General features: G+C 43.7%; 1 protein-coding gene across 1 annotated transcript in view; it reads right to left on the bottom strand.

Annotated features, from left to right (window-relative positions):
* LOC126188598 (hemicentin-2-like) overlaps nucleotides 1–20218 on the bottom strand; it is a 1730700-nt gene that overhangs the window by 181111 nt on the left and 1529371 nt on the right. Inside the window, exon 10 of the mRNA XM_049930200.1 lies at nucleotides 4846–5022. Coding sequence (XP_049786157.1) covers nucleotides 4846–5022 — 177 coding nt within the window. The remainder of the gene's footprint in view (nucleotides 1–4845; nucleotides 5023–20218) is intronic.

The following is a 20218-nucleotide window of genomic DNA, read 5'->3' as shown; positions in this document are numbered from 1 at the left end:
ACAAAAAAAAATCTAAAACAATATGCGGACGACCCAAAAACCTTAGTTGATAGCTAGCCCAAATACAGAAGAAGCTCACCAAAAAATGGTGGCTTCACAGCAAAATAACGAATACGAGGCAGCGACGAACTGGAAATAGTTAATCAGTGGGTAGTACCATATAAACAATACTTACCAAAATGTTCCGAGCACACCAGCAGACGAGATCGATGTATGCTTAAAAAAAAAGATCAAAAGAAAATTCCTGGTGAAGAGAGAATACACAAATCGATCGACACGTTGGTAAACGTTGAAGAAAGTATGGATTTCGCTAGAGCATTTTAAACTATTTGCAAATACCAGGAGTGCAATTACACAGCCTTCGACTTATGATTGGATCTCCGATCATACTACTCAGCAAGCTCAACTCAACAAAACTATGTAATGGAATAGCTGTTTGACGATCGTCAAACAGCTGTCGAATAACATCATCGCAGCCGAACTGACGACTGGAAAGAACAAATGACACGCACTATTTATCCCGAGAATACCGCTGATCTCTACTAAACTGCCACTCTAAAAGACTGCAATTTCCAATCAAACAACCATACAGTTTTACAGTTAACAAAGCGCAAGGACAAACTTTAAAATACTGCGGCATCAACCTCAAAAACTCATGCTTCTCTCATGGTCAACTATACGTAACTTGCTCTCGAGCAGAAAATTCGAAAAAATTGTATGTTTTTACCGCGGACAAGAAAATCATAAATGTTTACAACAAGTATTGTAAATAATTAGAATATGTCTTTAATAACAATTCTTTACCTCTTATATTTAAAAAAGTATTGTACATAGTTAGGATAATTTTTCAATAAACAATGTTTACTTCGTACTTAAAATTTTATCCTTTAATTCCAAGTACCATACAATCTCATATCTATTGCCTGAGCGAAGCCAGGTAGACCAGCTAAATAAAAATTACGGAACGGTTGACTCTGATCTTGTACGTCTAATGTAGTTTAACAACTTAAAAGTATATTATTTCACTAAATCACTTAATGCGATGGCCATGATATTTTCAACCAAGCGAAAATCAATTGTTTCCTCAGCTCCTGTCCATCGGCGCTATAGCTCCATAACGACCTGGTTGGGAGCTGACGTTAAACCATAGCTTGTCGTCGTCGTTTGTTTTGCCGAGCATCCTGCGCGTCGTTGTCTCTTTACACTGGAAACCGACTGTCAAATGTGGGCGACACCGTTGAAGCGTCTTATATTCCAAGAGGTGTTGAATAACGTGGCGGATCGGTAATTAGAAAGTCAGGCTGGACGACATTGTTTCGGTGTCCTGGAATATCAGCCAGAAAGTGGAGGATTGCTGAGCTGTAACATGTGGGAAGTTTGACGCATTATCTGCGGGTAATCTGAACGACGAATGACTTTTTTAGTGCAAGAACACGAAGTTAATGTGCAAGATATTCCCTTATTATGTGTTAAACCAGAGTGTATATCTTGGCATTGTTTTCTTGCTCTGCTCATGAGAGCTGCGAAAGCTGTTGTAAAGTTTTGTTCTTTTCAGTCCAATATCCCAGTAGACTGTTAGTGGTATGAGACTGTTCCCATTTGAAACAAAGTGAAAGGGGTGTTCAGGATCCCGCATTCACTTTATACAGAGAACCTTTATCGGACCCGGGGGTTTAACCTATTTTTAATTTGTTCTTGGGAAAATATTATCGATTGTTCCACACAAAAACAAAAATAATTCTCATATTTGCTTCAGTATCAGATACGCATTGGCAATTACATGACACGTTTGAATCACTCCTATTTTGATAGTTAAAAACACTGCTCGACAGAATGAAAGTACCACTTTTTCGAAACCCCTAAATGTTTCTCACTGCGACGTGCAAGTTTGAAATTCGTGTTAAAGTTGCCTACAATATTCCTCTCTAAAGCTGAGGAAACGCGGCGCTTTGTGACGTCATCCTAGGGCTACGCGGTACTTTATATAGCAAGGTGTTGACGAAACACATGCAAATAAGGAGCCGTAAGTCATAAATTCATTTGAAATGTATGGTGGATTAATGGTGTCATATAGTCACTGAATTGCTCTACAATTCCGCTCAACGCCACCGTGGACATGTCGCACTAGGGAGAGGTCGCCTCACCGCCACATACCTACATTTTACCACTTCTTTTGAAGTCTCTGCGATGGAGTTCAAAACGTCGACACATTGCGTTCACTCGGTTTTCTTATGGGTGGCCGAGTATAAAATCTCAGAAACGCCATCACTCAGAATCGACACAAAAACACCTCTGAGAGTGGCATAAAGGTAGCGACTGAAACCACCTATTTCTCTGGGGTGTTGATTGCCGCACATTTCGTGGTCGAGAACCTCAGTTGTCAGTGCGATGACCAACAGGACGCCGGCCGGGGTGGCCGAGCGGTTCTAGGCGCTTCAGTCTGGAACCACGTGACCGCTACGGTCGCAGGTTCGAATCTTGCCTCGGGGATGGATGTGTGTGATGTCCTTAGCTAAGTTAGGTTTAAGTTGTTCTAAGTTCTAGGGGACTGATGACCTCAGATGTTAAGTCCTATAGTGCTCAGAGCCATTTGAACCATTTTTTTGAACCAACAGGACGACTTTCTTGACACCTCTGACGCTGCTGACATCACTCTGTAAGGGTATTATGGGTCTGCGCCCCCACAGAACTTGATCGTACCGCTCTGGAGTGCGGTGGGACCGCTATCTTTGCTCTGGTGTACAGGTTGGAACCACTAGGGACCGTTCAGTATCATGCAACGAAATTTGAATGTGATCTGAAGCAGCAAAGAGTGCTTATGCTTTTTCAGCGGTCCTATTTTGCGCCCTCCTGTTACGTGATCACGAAGGGATGGAACATTAACACATGCGTGAATACAATGGCAGAAGGTCACTCTAATACCCTCGATTCGGCAATAGTGGTACTCACCAACATTTACTGAAAAATTTTAAAAAATGCCTGTGCACAGAATAGCTGCGAATTATTGCTAGGTGGCCACAGGCTGGCAACTGGTGTCGCAGGAATGTCACGTGGTTGCGTATTTGCAGGCATCTAAGTCCACTTCGCCGGTTTTTCATTTCACATGCTCTAAAGTCCTCTAGATCAAAGCGTCCAGTACGATAAAATTTAAAGGCCATTGGCTGAAAGAAAGGCTTCTCCTCGCAGGGGGAAGATAGGAACACGAGGTGTAGGAGAACTAACCATGAGCCTCTCCTGTTCAATTATTAAGTTTTCTTCATTGTTTTATTTTGAGTCAGTTTGCCAACCGCTGGTTATGGCTTTGCTCATGACAAACACGCAACATTGTGTGAATGTGGTGAAAGCTTATCTGTCCGTCGCTGACATAGAAGACTGCAAACCTTCTTTCCTTCCCGTCTGGGCAAGCTGTGCAGTGACTAGAGTACATGTAAAGCTTACTGGGACAGGGTAAATGCTAGCTACAATGAAGTCGATAATTCGATCGTAATATTGGTATTTTAATTTGATATTCCCCACAACTGACAAAATTTACAAAAAAAAAAAAGAAATGGAATCTCTTTGTCCACCCACACACTCCTAAGAATGGCACATAAGCAATTTGCAATTACGCGCCCCTATTACCAGCAGCTGCGTTGATAAATACTCGGCACCTCGCAAGGATAACTTCTAGATCGAGAATATTAGGTAAGTTGTTGGAAGTAGTTAGGCTCGCTTCTGAGCACACATAGAGCTCTAACCGCAGAACTCTGCACGGAACACGCGTTGGTGCAATAGTGCGATACAGACCGTATATCTCCCTCGGAAGACGATGGCTAAGACGCCGTCTCCAAGTTGGTACCGCTCGATGGCTGAAGGCGAAGTCCTTCCACAATTCTCTCGTCTCCCACGCTTAGAAAACGCGGCAGAAGAATACTCAGTTTCGGCCAATGTCGAACGCTCTGTCATCGCCGAAATCCCTCCACTGAGATCTACCCAATGATCCAGTAGGTCATAATGCCTATAGGCAAAGGAAATTCCGTCTTCGCCACGTGTTGCCCAGCACAGGTGGCTCCGGATACCGGACTACCTCCAAAAGCGCCGTATTGTCCCACGTTTCCGGTGACCGCTACCTGCCGCCCACGGCGGCCCGGCGAGCTACGGCCATCTGCAGACTTTACATTCCACAATTCTCAACTTCCGACGCTTTTCACCAACGCTTTAAGTTAGTGGCTCAATCCTGCAGACAAGCAGGGAGTACTGCTCGAGAGTGTCTCATATTTATCATAATTCATGCCCTTGCCAGTCACTTTCTTATTAATATTAATGTTGGTAAGCTAACGTATAAGTGCCCATGTCCTGGCACCTTACAGTGGTACAGGTAGGCTGTTCAAATTTTCAACAGAGTCCGTGTCCAGCTCTCATTCTGCACGTAGACATGTGCAGTTAGTTTACTAGACTGCTTTACTGGAAATGTTCTCCACATGCATGAGTTGTTCAGCCACTCCTGTTTGAGGGCGCTCCGCCAGTGGAGCACCATCACGTATGCTACGGCCTGGTTGCAAGACTGCCTGAACTTAATCCGTTTGCACAGCGCTGCACACCTGCTGTTCCCGGGCGGGTGCGCGAGCTGGAACGTCTTCACCTACAGTACGCCCCTTCGGCCACACAGTGCTCGGTGCCTTGGGTAGTGCAGATGCAGACGTAGAGGTAAGGAAACACAACTTGGATGTGTGTACTTACGACCGTGGACGATGTGGAAGAGGCAGGGCCGGTTCTGGCGGCCGACGCTGTTGGAGGCCCAGCAGGCGAGCGTGCCGAAGTCGGTCTCGGCGGCGGGCGTGTAGCGCAGCTCGGAGGCTGCGCCGCGCGCCGCGGCGCGGGAGGCGGGCAGAGGCAGCACGTCGCGGCCGCGCTGCAGTGTCCAGCTGAAGCGCACCGCCTCGCCGCCGGGGTCGGCGTCCACCTCGCACAGCGCCGACACCGCTTCGTGCCGCACGGCGCCGACGCGCGCCTCCTCGTGGCCCGGCCGGCACCGCGGCGCGTCTGCAAACAACCGCGACGTGCTCGAGGACAGGCAACATAGCGAGCTTAGCCCTTCCATCAACAAAGGGACGCACAGGGGCTGGACAAAAATATGGCAACACCAAAAAAACATAACCAAACCTAATAAGGTTCAGCAAACCCTGCTTGGTTTTCAAGAGGATCTCATACTATTCTTCCTCCAAAATAGAGGCAAGTTCGGGCAATGATGATGGAGGTGCAAAGCGATAACATTCCCTTCTGTCCGAGATAGACCACAAAGGCTCAATAACATGGAGGTGTGGCGACTGTGGTGGCCACGGGAGCAGCGACAATTCTTGCTGGTGCTCTTAAAACCAGTCGTGGACGATGCGAGTAGTGCCAAGAAGGGACATGTCGTCTAGGATCGAAGCATCATCATCTGAGAGCAATCACTGTACCATTGGATAGTTCTGATCAGCCAAAGTTCTTCGCAGTAATGCGACCTTGCTGAGTAATCTTGGGAACCGTGGACGAGCACTATGTGGCTGCCTAAAGCATCACTGAACCATGTATCGCTCTTGCGACGTAAACTTGTCCAAATCTGGAAAAAGTGGGAAACAAGAACGACCCGATCAAATGACTTTCTTCCATTGTTCAGTAGTCGTGCGTTTTACGTCTGAAGCACCACGTTCTCCTGTTATTTGGGTTTGCATCACCGATGATTTTAGAACTGCAGTTCGCCATGCAATTCCCTGTTCCTGGAACTCTCTTCGCATTGTTTTGGTGCTGACATAATGAGCGAGTGCGACGTTCAGTTCTGCGTTTTTGCCGCTGTCGCCCTCTTGGTTTTTTTTTTTTTTTTTCATCACAATGACCGCCCGTTACGATCAGTCAACACGAGTTTTCGTTCATGTTGTGACTTAGCGTGCCTGTTTTTTCCGCTTTTCCTGTATGCTTCACAAATCTCTGACACGGTCTCTTCTGAAACACCACGTCTAGCTTGGTTCGGAAGTACCCAACACACGAGCAGCAATAGTTTGACCACTTTCGGATTCACTAACCCCGAAATAATGAACTCTCGACTACAGAGAACACCGTTCTGACCACGAATTTCAGACACTGCATAGGTGCCGCGAGTAGTGACATACTGCAAAGAAATCTTCAGGCTTGGACGTCATCTGCATTTATGGCTTTCTTGCCATGTTTCCATATTTTTGTCCACCCCTGTAACAGACCCACAATAGGTATGAAAGAACCAGTCGGAATTGGCTGCACGTTACTGCTTTGTGTCAGTGTCCCGATGGCAGAGAGAAGTCTGCTAACGATTTTTAATTACAGCTTGTGCCTGTACGCTGTGCTGTCATCAAATTTCTTTCTTAACACTCTGCAATTGATCCGCTCATTTTTGCCACATCGAAGTAGTTCGCGCCTGCTGGTGATGCTGCTGTTGCCCCTTCCCGGATGATTCGTATCAATGAACTACACGCGCGTTTGACTTTCGACGTGTCAGTAACAGTTCTCATATTCAGCACATGCATTGTGAATTAAGAACTTGGTGGGATGCTGTTCCCACTGTTGGGTGTCTGTTTTCTGAATATTTTGAGGTTTTTGAAGAGTCATCTTCTAAATCCCGGCAGATACATGTGATTTAGACAACATATTCGTGTGATGCGAAGACTGGCAGTTGACTCTAAACAACAGAAAATGTAAGGCCATCCACACGGGTACGAAAACAATTCTTAAATTTCAGTAACACGAGAAAAAATTCAAATTTAAAGCTTCTCTATTCAGCTATACCTAGAATTATGAACTCCTTGAATTGAAACCATCTAATAGAGAATGTTGCGGGGAAAGCGAACTAGGCTGCGTTTTATGCGTACAACAGAAGCTGACATATTTTACTTTTCACTTGAGCATAGCTGCTCCAAATTCTGACTGTTGCTTTTTAGTAATGTAATTTTACGATTTAGCAACATTTCACTCTGATGAAGACTCCTCTGGTAGGTGTCGAAACCTAGGTCAATGTACCTACCGTTTATGTGCAACCGTTTGGCTGTTTAATCCTATGCTGATATTGAACTCTTTATACACCTAATAATTTGCACGGTGCGTTCGCGTTAGTATGCCAATAAAGAAGTGCCCAACAAATCCTTTTACACTTTTGTTGATTAAACTAACTAAAGCCAGAAAGACGTCTTCGTCCGAGGAAGACAGAGTGCCACGTCCTAACGCCGCATCACTTTTATTAGCGCCGAGCCACAAGCCCGCCGCACCACACGACACGACATGTCCCTTACCACGAAACGTGCGTAGGTGCCCTGCCTAAAAAGCACAATTTAAAGCCAAATGGGCTGTTATTCGCTCATAGTTGGTCTAACTGTTCATCTGTCAAAATAGCTGAACTAGCGTATCAATGAAATACAGGTCAGTGCGTATTTCTTATGAATAGTAATCGGTAGAAATGACCAATTCATTATATATTTCCAATTCCACCAGGAATTATGGTGTGAGAAATATTCATACCAATGAATCAGAAGCACAAAACTATTCATGGTGGTTCCACTGGTGAGTTTTAAAACGTCTGTACGAAACTGTCAGTACCAACTTCTGTTGGTAAACACATGCCCTCACAAGGAAGAAATATCCCAAAGGACTGGGCTTTACAACCAACTTTAGAACCCGCACGTAATCCCACATCTGGAGTCGCTTCAGCATCAGTTTCACTACTTCCATGAAACGCTTCTTCAAGCAGAGGCAAAGAGTCTCCGGTACGTGATGCACCCGTACTAGACGTGCCACTCATTAGAAATTATGATACCCAGTTACCATTAGTTACTGCAGCAGTGTTTGGAACGGTAGAGATAGCCTACACTTCATCTGCACAGGAGTCTCCCCCAAGTTCTGAATCTTCTGCATGCTCTTCTGTAACTTCTTCCCAGCGGTTCATCGCAATACCAGCCAGAACTTCAGCTGCCTTAGAGCTACCCCACCATTATCACCACATTTTGTGTAACTAAATACAGTGCGAAGAAAAGTATCAACGAATGTTAGCATGATCCGCCTAATTATAAAAACTAACCAAAAATGATTACATAATATGACTATAACACTCACGTAATGAACTGCTTTCGTCATGTATATTTCCAATAACCATCCTACATGTGCTATGTTCGAAAAATAATACATTTTAGCTGAGCAGCTGCCCTTTTCGACGTAATTTACAACACAATGTTATTTGCAAATAGGATTTTATTCTTGTGGTGGTCCACAGATTCAGTACGTTCAAAGAACGAAACTTGGTCCAAGCAGTCTGTAATCTACACCGAAGAGTCAAAGGAACTGGTACACCTGCCTAATATCGTGTAGGGTCCCCACGAGCATGCAGAAGTGCCGCAACACGACGTGGCATGGAGTATGTCTGAAGTAGTGCTGGAGGGAGTTGACACCGTGAATCCTGTGGGGCTATCCATAAATCCGTAAGAGAACGAAGGGGTGGAGATCTCTTCTGAACAGCACGTTGCAAGGCATCCCAGATATGCTGAATAATGTCCATGACTGGGGGTTTGGTGGCAAGGGGAAGTGTTTAAACTCAGAAGAGTGTCCCTGGAGCCACTCTGTAGCAATTCTGGACGTATGGGGTGTCGCATTGTGCTTCCAGAATTACCCAAGTCCGTCGGAATGCACAGTGGACATGAATGGATGCAGGTTATCAGGCAGAATGTTTACGTACTGCACACGTCCCTCGCCATTACAGAGTCTCCACCAGCTTGAACAGTCCCCTGCTGACATGCCGGCTCCATTGATTCATGAGTTTGTCTCCATACCAGTACACGTCCATCCAATCTATACAATTTGAAACGAGTCATCAAAAGTGCAATGTCGGTCGTGACAGGCCCAAGCAAGGCGTAAAACTTTGCTTCGTGCAGTCATCAAGGGTACATGAGTGGGCCTTCGGCCTGTATTCTTAAAGTATGAGACGAACCACTGGTCTTAAGTCGGCAGTATATTTTGAGTTTAACACAATCAAACGCCTTACTTATATCAAAGAAGACGCCTAGAATTCGCAAATTGTTATTTATCCGCAGAGAAGACAGGGCATATCATTTTCAGGTGTTAAACCATTTCTAAAACCAAACTATTCTTCTGATAGCAAATTATGTGAACTGATAGACTTCATTACCCTTATGTATACAGCCTTTTGAATAATTTCATCGAACACCAATGGCATAGAAATAGGCCTAAAATGGTCTACAGTATTCCATTCTACTTCCTTTACCTTTCTTATGAAATGGTTTCGTTACTGATTACGTCAATCCGTCAGGAAACTGGCCATTCCGAATGGAAAAATTGGCCAGCTGCGAGCAGGACTCGCGGTCTGAGGGATCCATACAAACTTATGTATCCTTTCCATAATAGTTTATATTCCAACATGAACTTTCCTTTGTTTATTTATGTATATACATAATGTTCATCCACCCTGGGAATTGAAAAGCTCGTCGATTTTTGCCTGTTATGGACATTCGTACTGACACTATATCATTCAAGGGGAATTCCAGGTCTTTCTAGAACGTTTTACTTTTAAGTTTGAAGCTGGGACACAAATGTAAAACAAATAGCTTTCCCTGTAATATAATTAAAATTAACAGTTTATTGATTCTTGTCTTTAGTTTTACTGTGAAACCTTGTACCTCCCAAGTTTCATGATTTTAGGTCTACAGGAAATACCCTACAGGCTTGCGATTCTCAACATAACTGACATAAGTGACAATATCTTTCGATTGCATTGACTTAGAAGCTTCAGTTTTCTACACCGCCAAGAAACCGTACACCTTAGTATGTGACACGAAAATCAACTTTATATATCTATTCGGTCCTGAGAGACAGACTGATAGACTGAAGTCGAAAAGGTAATTAAGAATATAATTTAAAATGTAAGTAATATGCTAACATGTGCACCAAAACGCTTAACTATCCCGCTAGATAGCACAACATATCCATGAGACTTCTTACTCTTCAGAGACTTAAATTATTAGCTCAATATGTTTTCGTTTAATTAGTCTGTGTCATTCTATCATAGGTAGTCTTTAAAAATATACGTTGTAAATAAATGGCATACTGTATCTCATATTTGTAGTTCCATTTGAAGAATGAGAACTAAAATACAAGTTAATGTAACGCATTTATGAATTATTAATGTACAGCCGTTGCAAACATCTAACTGAAAACTTCCTTTCCTGGTGGCGCGTTAAAGCGATCTTTCCGAAACGCCTCTCCTTCGCGAAGCGGGAACAAAACGCTGCTAGAGCTAACGGGTTATTGCGCGATAATTTGAGCTCGTGCTGCCAGACGGCGCTTTGTTAATTGCTGTTTGGAAACAAACTGCTCAAGCAGCGGGAGGGGGCAGGGAGGCGGTGCGCTGCCGCCACGCGGGTGCTAAAGGGCGCCGGATGGCGGGTTGCGACCTTCAGGAAGGAATGGGAGTCGATCATAGGCGTGTTTGGATCTCGTCTGCGGTAGCTTTTATTTCTTGCACATACAAACCAATTCAGGAGATTTTCACTATATTTTCAGTTGATGATACTATTCTACTCGCAGATGACTTTATCTTGATAAAAGACAGGCTAGAAAATGCCGAAACCCAAACAGAAAAAAAAATTGTGTTTAGAGGGCAAATCTCTATACAGATTTCCTTCCCAAAGGCAGAGCTAATAACAAACGTCAAAAATATCCTCAGAATATACTCATCAATCAAAACAATTTGAAGAAATTCAGCTCATTTAATATTTAAGTGTCTAGGCATTATTTAGGTGTCTAGGCATAAACAACAGTGAAAAGGGTTGCCTAAAGATAAGAGCAAATAAGATGGAAATATAAGAAGGCTTTAGTTGTGGAGACCTGAGGGTCAGTATGTTTCCGAAACACAAAAACTACTGCAGAAGCAATCTCATCAAAATACAAAAATAGGCCTCTTTAGAACCATACTTGGCTCACGAACAGTGGTAGTCAACCTGTTCCCTAGCGACCACCAGTGGGCGTTTCAGCTTTCATGTTTGACAAATGGTTGCTACGTGGTAGGAGCTTGAAAAAACTTTGTTAGGTTTTCATAAAGGTTTGGCTAAATTACTTGCTGAGTAATATTGTTATATGCCATAACTCTGAGCTATAAATTTTATAAAGTAACTTCCGTATCACCATGACTCTGGAACTAGTGCACGGTTAGATTTTACTATTAACAGGGATACAACAGCCGGCCGGGGTGGCCGAGCGGTTCTATGGGCTACAGTCTGGATCCGTGTGACCGCTACGGTAAAAGGTTCGAATCCTGCCCCGGCCACTGATATGTGTGATGTCCTTAGGTTAGTTAGGTTCAAGTAATTCTAAGTTCTAGAGGACTGATGACCTCAGAAGTTAAGTTCCATAGTGCTCCGAGTTATTTGAACCGTTTTTGGATACAAAAGCGGGCGCTAGGTAAAAAGGGTTGATTACCCCTGCTGAAGGACAACAGAAATAGATTACAGCAGGCCATGAGGCAGCAGAGAAATCTATGAACCAATGGAGAACGTAATACACAGTATGCTCAAAAGAATAATACATAAGGAGTTTTCAGATGAGACGGTACAAAACGTCCTAACAGACAGTCCGGCTGAAATGTGCATACGGCTTTATGCAACCAAAGCAATTACTTTTAATGCAAGTACGAATTACACGCACAAACTCCAAAAGATCTATATTGTGGTGTCACCGCCAGACACCACACTTGCTAGGTGGTAGCTTTTAAATCGGCCGTGGTCCGCTAGTATACGACGGACCCGCGTGTCGCCACTGTCAGTGAAGGCAGACCGAGCGCCGCCACACGGCAGGTCTAGAGACAGATCCTAGCACTCGGCCCAGTTGTACAGCCGACTTTGCTAGAGATGAAACTGACACATAGCGCTCTCATTTGCCGAGACGATAGTTAGCATAGCCTTCAGCTACGTCATTTGCTACGACCTAGTAAGGCGCCATTACCATTTTATATTGAGATAGTACTTATGTATCATCAAGAGAGATGTTCTACAATTGTGGATTAAAGTTAAGTATTCTACCAGTTACTCTTGTTTTGCTAGTCTTATTTCTCTGACCTGTTACATACCTCACGCCAGTCAGCGTGTAATTAAACGCGTGCATTTCGGCCTACTCTAACAACACAGTGTTGGCTCTTCTGCCAACACTTCATATATAATTATGATTGTTATTTTGTACTCATTGGAACATTTTCCAACGGAAACATGTTTTATGTCAGCTCGCCGAAGTAGTGAAGCCAAGTTTAATATATTTTTGTTCGACGTTTTTCTTAAATTTTCATTTTCTTTGAGAAAATTGCATTTTCTAGCGCTATACAGTAAATTTACATTTTATTTTTTATTTTTAATATTACATCTCTTTGTTTCACGTTAGTGATCAACAATTTTCGAATAAACCCTGAATAAAACATTGGCAATATCAATTTTGCTACAAATACTGTTTACATTTAAATAACACACAGGAGGATTACTTTGTAAAACAAAACATTTCCATAGGTTGTGCAGCCCTTTCTACAGGACGATTTCTTTCCACCGTGTACAAACTCTAGGAATAGATCAATGAGAGGGTTCGGAACAAAAACGTCCAATGAACTTACAACCGCAAATGCATGGTTTCCGTGCTAAAGACCATTCATTCAATCATACATTGTTACACCATACAGCCACAGTTACAGTATGTGTTGAAAATTGTATCCATGTGCCTCAACGCATGCTTGCGCGGGTAACATGATGTTCTGTCTCACACTTTCGCGTCGGCCATCTGCATCGGAACCTTCTCAAAGGCAGCATCAATACGCTGCTCCGGTATCTACATATCTGGAATGGGCTTTGCATACACGATACTTTTGAGATGGCCCCTTAACCATAAATCGTATACGTTGAGATTCGGTAAACGAGCAGCTCATGCAACTCAACACCCTCGTTCGATCCATCGACCAGGGAAGATTCAATTGAGGTGCGTCCGGACGTTAACGGCGAAGTGGGCTGGAGCACCATTACGTAGCAGCTACATAATTCTTCGAATCATCAATGGTACTTCTTCCAGAAGGGAAGGCCAAGTCATCCGCAGGGAACGCCGATAGTTCCGGCCTGTTAGGCGCTGTGGAAAGAACACTTGTCCCAAAATACGGTCGCAAGTTTTCCCGGCCGACACATTCCGGCTTCACCAAACCTGATGATTCGTTGTCACTACAGCATGGGCGTTCTCCATACTATCTTATAATTGACGATTATAAAAACTGAAGATACCACTCCGCGTACAGGTGGCATCATCTGTGAATAGAATGGATGATATAAATCTTGAAATTGTGATTGTCAGGTGAAGAATCCACTGAAAAAAACCCGTTGAGGAAAGTGTGCTTTCTAGTAAGCCCTGTACACGCTGTAAGTGATAAGGGTAGCACCAATTGTCATGGAGAATGTTCCACATGCTCGTCTGGCTTACCCTGTAGTGGAGTGCCAGCTACCTGGGACTGACACAGTGGTCGCCTTCCACAGTTTTAATCACATTTTCCTTCTAGTCTGTTGTCCGAACATTTCGGGCACGTCCTTCATGATTTCCCGTTTCCTGACACGACCCTGTCACAGACATACGGCGAAACACAGTTGCAGACATTGAATGCTGTGGTTGTTGTCGGCTGGGATTGGTTTCCTAATACAACCTTGCTGTCCGCAAAAAAAAAAAAATGTCTTGTGACTAGTGCTCCCGCCGGGTAGACCGTTCGCCGGGTGCAAGTCTTTAGATTTGACGCCACGTCGGTGACTTGCGCGTCGATGAGGATGAAATGATGATGATCAGGGCCACACAACAACCAGTCCCTGAGCGGAGAAAATCTCCGGCCCAACCGGGAATCGAATCCTGGCCCTTAGGATTTTCTGTCATGCTGACCACTCAGCTACCGGGGGCGGACTGCTGTCCGCAGCCCCTTGCCATTTGCTTTTCCGTAAGAAATCTCCATGTAGGCAAAATCTAGAATCAAATACGGAACCATTGTGTACAACGCTGTATCACATCCACTACATGGTGAGTGAGTAAGAGAAGTGAATCGGACACAAAATTACCAATGACTATGGCAGGGCCGGCCAGTGTGGCCGAGCGGTTCTAGGCGCTACAGTCTGGAACCGCGCGACCGCTACGGTTGCTGGTTCGAATCCTGCCTCGGGCATGGATGTGTGTGTTGTCCTTAGGTTAGTTAGGTTTAAGTAGTTCTAAGTTCTAGGGGACTGATGACCTCCGAAGTTAGGTCCCATAGTGCTCAGTGCCATTTGAACCATTTTGAACTATGGCAGGAATGACGTGTGGGCCACAGTACCACACTGTAGGAGTAAAACGTGCACATAGCAACAGTGGCTGCATAGTACAGCGCGTATTAGACTGCAGCCTCTGTAACAATGTATGTTTGAATAAATGGCCTGTACCATGGAAAGCATGCATTTCCGGACATAAGTTCATTAGGCCTTTTTTGTTCGGTATCCTTTCATCTTTCAGTCCCTACTGTTAATATATCGTGGAAAAGAACCACCCAGTATAGCCACACACGGTTTTTAGACGGTTGACTGCTTTCGCTTTCTGGGGGAACCTAGTGATAAACTGATTGCAGAAGCAAAAAAAGAAAGCGATAGATACGAGTTAACATGTATAACAAGGGTGTGAACTTAAATGATCGACCCCACTAGGAAAACTAGCATAATTTACGCTTACTTAAGATAGTCTTCGGTAGCTTATAGAAGTTTTAAAACTCTAATAGCACTGATTCAATCCAGCTCTAGACGACCTCCCTGTCTCACAAGCTAGCGCACTACGCGTTATGCTGTTCGAGCTACTCGGTGAATTTATATCAATAACTTGTGTAATATCAGGGGCAGAGAAACGTAAACGAGAAATATGAAAAAGTAAGTAAACTGATTATTTTTTGCGAGAGTATTCACCGTACCTTTAATACATTTATCCCACTGCGAGACAAGACAGTCAATGCGTGCATGGAAAAACGTTTGCAATTGCCTACGGAACCCAATTGTACCCAGGCGTGCTCGTCTTCTTCCGAAGCACATCGACAGCCATGGACGTCTTTTTTCAGGGATCCAAAAACATGGAAATCGCGTGGAAAGAGAGAGACATCACGACTAAATGGAAGATCTGTCAGGGCTCAGTCGAAACAACACACACGCCAGGACCGAGTAAGACGTAATGACCTTCCTCTTTTATTACAAGGGCCAGCCTCACAATTAACGTACAGATGTACGTCAAGACTTTGCAAAAACTGAAGCGCGCCATCTAGTCCAAACGCTTAGCAAAGCTTACGGGCGGAGTCATTCTGTTGCAGCATAATGTCCGCTCAGGTTTTGACAAGGTTGCTTCTGATACGCTGCAGAAGTTTAGCTGGTAAGCTCTTACACATCCTCCATACAGTCCCGAAACCTCCGCATGCGATTTGCGTATTTTTAGGAGCCTGAATAAAGACATCAGTGGCCGTCGATCCGCTTCGAACGTCTGAAAGAACTAACACGATTTTGATCCTGCAGCCATTACGAATCAAGAAACAAAAGAATTAATGACATTTAGCTGCTTGTGCGCAAAGACTTACATCCAAGAGGAAAGATGAAAATTTGTGTCGGACCGGGACTCGAGGGAGCAGCAGACACGAATTCGAATCCTTGTTCGGAACAAATTTTCAACTTTCCCCGTTGATATAAATCAGTGTTCACTACCAGCTAAATGTCATTAATTCCTCTGTTCTTTAATAAACAGTTTCCTTCCTTTTCTGCCATCTGTCCCGTACTCATTTGCCTGTCCATTATCTTTTGCCCAGAAACAATCCTATTTCAGTTTCCTAGTAGTCTGACAAAACGCAGTCATTTGATATACCTCACAATACTATCTGTTGTTTTTAGTGATTAATTTCTCTAGCGGGTGATTAGGCCTCCCACCAACTTAACACTCTGTTCATAAACACTGTTTGCGTGGGAAAACAACCGGTAATTTTTAAGGAAATCCCAATGTCATTTGCATGCCGCGAATTGCGTGTATAATTAGTCATCAGTTTAGTTTAGAAGTATCATCATCATCATCATCATTTAAGACTGATTATGCCTTTCAGCGTTCAGTCTGGAGCATAGCCCCCTTATACAGTTACTCCATGATCCCCTATTCAGTGCTAACATTGATGCCTCTTCTGATGTTAAACCTATTACTTCAAAATCATTCTTAACCGAATCCAGGTACCTTCTCCTCGGTCTGCCCCGACTCCTCCTACCCTCTACTGCTGAATCCATGAGTCTCTTGGGTAACCTTGCTTCTCTCATGCGTGTAACATGACCCCACCATTTAAGCCTGTTCGCCCTGACTGCTACATCTATAGAGTTCATTCCCAGTTTTTCTTTGATTTCCTCATCGTGGACACCCTCCTGCCATTGTTCCCATCTGCTAGTACCTGCAATCATCCTAGCTACTTTCATATCCGTAACCTCAACCTTGTTGATAAGGTAACCTGAATCCACCCAGCTTTCGCTCCCATACAACAAAGTTGGTCGAAAGATTGAACGGTGCACAGATAACTTAGTCTTGGTACTGACTTCCTTCTTGCAGAAGAGAGTAGATCGTAGCTGAGCGCTCACTACATTAGCTTTGCTACACCTCGCTTCCAGTTCTCTCACTATGTTGCCATCCTGTGAGAATATCCATCCTAAGTACTTGAAACCGTCCACCTGTTCTAACTTTGATTCTCCTATTTGGCACTCAATCCGTTTATATTTCTTTCCCACTGACATTACTTTCGTTTTGGAGATGCTAATCTTCGTACCATAGTCCTTACATTTCTGATCTAGCTCTGAAATATTACTTTGCAAACTTTCAATCGAATCTGCCATCACAACTAAGTCATCCGCATATGCAAGACTGCTTATTTTGTGTTCACATATCTTAATCTCACCCAGCCAGTCTATTGTTTTCAACATATGATCCATGAATAATATGAACAACAGTGGAGACAGGTTGCAGCCTTGTCTTACCCCTGAAACTACTCTGAACCATGAACTCAATTTACCGTCAACTCTTAACTGCTGCCTGACTTTCCATGTAAAGACCTTTAATTGCTTGCAAAAGTTTGCCTCGTATTCCATAATCTTGTAGAACAGACAATAACTTCCTCCTAGGAACCCGGTCATATGCCTTTTCTAGATCTATAGAGCATAGATACAATTCCCTGTTCCACTCATAACACTTCTCCATTATTTGCCGTAAGCTAAAGATCTGGTCCTGACAACCTCTAAGAGGCCTAAACCCACACTGATTTTCATCCAATTGGTCCTCAACTAATACTCGCACTTTCCTTTCAACAATACCTGAGAAGATTTTACCCACAACGCTGATTAAAGAGATACCTCTGTAGTTGTTACAATCTTTTCTGTTTCCATGTTTAAAGATTGGTGTGATCACTGCTTTTGTCCAGTCTGATGGAACCTGTCCCGACTCCCAGGCCATTTCAATTATCCTGTGTAGCCATTTAAGACCTGACATTCCACTGCATTTGATGAGTTCCGACTTAATTTCATCCACCCCAGCCGCTTTATTGCGCTGCAATCTACTGACCATTTTTTCCACTTCCTCAAATGTGATCCTATTTCCATCATCATTCCTATCCCATTCTACCTCGAAATCTGAAACATTACTGATCGCATTTTCACCTACATTGAGCAACTCTTCAAAATATTCCCTCCATCTTCCCAAGGCATCCACAGGATTCACCAGCAGTTTTCCTGACCTGTCCCAAATACTTGTCATTTCTTTCTTACCTCCCTTTCGAAGACTGCTAATTACACTCCAGAATGGTTTTCCAGCAGCTTGACCCATAGTCTCCAACCTGTTTCCAAAGTCTTTCCACGATTTCTTCTTGGATGCTGCAATTATCTGTTTGGCTTTGTTTCTTTCTTCAACATAACTTTCTCTGTCTACCTGGGTTCTGGTATGTAGCCATTTTTGATACGCCTTCTTTTTCCTTTTACAGGCTGCCTTGACTGTATCATTCCACCAAGCTGTTTGCTTCTTCCTACTTTTACACACTACTGTTCCAAGACATTCTTTAGCCACTTCTAGTACTGTGTCCCTGTACCTTGTCCATTCCTTTTCCAATGACTGTAATTGGCTACATTCAACTAACTGGTACCTTTCTGAGATCGCTGTTATGTACTTGTGCCTGATTTCCTTATCCTGAAGTTTCTCCACTCTTATCCTCCTACATATGGACCTGACCTCCTGCACTTTCGGCCTCACAATCCCAATTTCACTGCAGAGTAAATACTGATCAGTGTCATCAAAGAATCCCCTGAATACACGTGTGTCCCTCACAGCCGTCCTGAATTCCTGATCTGTTATTATATAGTCAATGACAGATCTGGTTCCCCTGCCTTCCCAAGTATACCGGTGAATGTTCTTATGTTTAAAAAACGAGTTTGTGATTACTAAGCCCATACTGGCACAGAAATCCAAGAGTTGTTTCCCGTTCCTGTTGGCCTCCATATCCTCTCCAAATTTACCCATAACCTTTTCATACCCTTCTGTTCGATTTCCAATCCTGGCGTTAAAATCACCCATGAGCAGAACACTGTCCTTGTGCTTTACTCTAACAACTGCATCACTGAGTGCCTCATAAAAACTATCCATCTTATCTTGATCTGTCCCTTCACAATGCGAATATACTGACACAATCCTAATTTTCTTGCTAGACACTGTCAAATCTATCCACATCAGTCGTTCGTTTACATACCTTATTGCAACTACGCTGGGTTCCATTTCTTTCCTGATGTAAAGCCCTACACCCCATTGTGCTATTCCTGCTTTGACTCCTGACAGGTAGACCTTGTATTCTCCCACTTCCTCTTCTTTCTCACCCCTTACCCGAATGTCACTAACAGCTAAAACATCCAGCCCCATCTTACTTGCAGCCTCTGCCAGCTCTACCTTCTTCCCAGAGTAGCCCCCATTGATATTAATAGCTCCCCACCTCATTACCATTTGTTTGCCAAGTCGTATCTTAGGCGTCCCTGGTTTGTCAGTTTGAGGTATATGAAACATAATTTGATTGATTCAGACATGTCGTAACTCTAACGTAGTGCTTGTTTGACGCCAAAGGAATGACGTGTTAAGCCACAAGAATAAAATCAGCAGCCTCAGCCACAAGGGACCCTGGAGCAGTAGTAGGGTTGTGGTGGACAGTATTGGCGCGCCGTCGACGGATGCAGCAGACTGACTTTTCGACAGCTGCAGATGGTAGTGCACTGCTTTTTCCTATCGTAAAGTTGGCAATACTTTCTCATCAAGGTGTAGCTCCAAATACACTAACATCAACCAAATTATTGTTCTGTATTTACGAACTTTAAAAACACGTCTGTCAACATACGAAGCACAACCATCGACAACGAACGACATGGCAAGAGTGTATTTCGGGATCTTCATTGTTAATTTGCATTAATACTAATACCGTAGATCTCAAGTGGAGCTACTGAATGTTGATAGATATGCTGTTGGGTGGGTGCAGACAGGGAACACGATGTTGAAAAACTGCAGCTGTCAGCCGTACCAAAGATCGTGGTATTGCAAAACACTTCAGCCTGTTGATGCCAACCAAATTTTTCAGATTTTTAGAGGCAAATTGCAGGCAGAAGAAGCACACTGCTTCCTTTGCTTATCGTGGTATTGCAATACACTTCAGCCTGTTGATGCCAACCAAATTTTTCAGATTTTTAGAGACAAATTGCAGGCAGAAGAAGCACACTGCTTCCTTTGCTTATTTAAGTGCCTTCAGAGGCAACAAGGGTCGTGTGGCTTATTTTTAAGACGGTAGTCCCATCACTTTCGCCCGCCGACAGTTGTCCACAGGAGCGTAGGATGCTGCGTGGTATGCAAATAATAGCGTCTACAGTAGAAAATCACATATTTCTGCGTAAATCATCAGGGGGTGTCTTCCAGAAGTTCCCCTTTATAAAGGTCTGGTCATCTATTCCAAAGTGGAATTAAAAGTATAATGAGTACAACTATCATTCATACTCTACCTTCACCCGATGCAAAGATATTTGCTGTGTACTTTCGGGATGTTAAGAAACCAGGGAATAAATTCCATCTAGTAGAGGCTGCTGCAGAAAATAAAAACTATAGGGGACGACAGAGACTGGAATACACC

This window comes from Schistocerca cancellata, chromosome 5, assembly GCF_023864275.1.
Source record: "Schistocerca cancellata isolate TAMUIC-IGC-003103 chromosome 5, iqSchCanc2.1, whole genome shotgun sequence".
NCBI lineage: Eukaryota > Metazoa > Arthropoda > Insecta > Orthoptera > Acrididae > Schistocerca > Schistocerca cancellata.
Note: the sequence above shows the minus strand (reverse complement) of the source record. Positions and strands in the feature narration are given on the sequence as shown.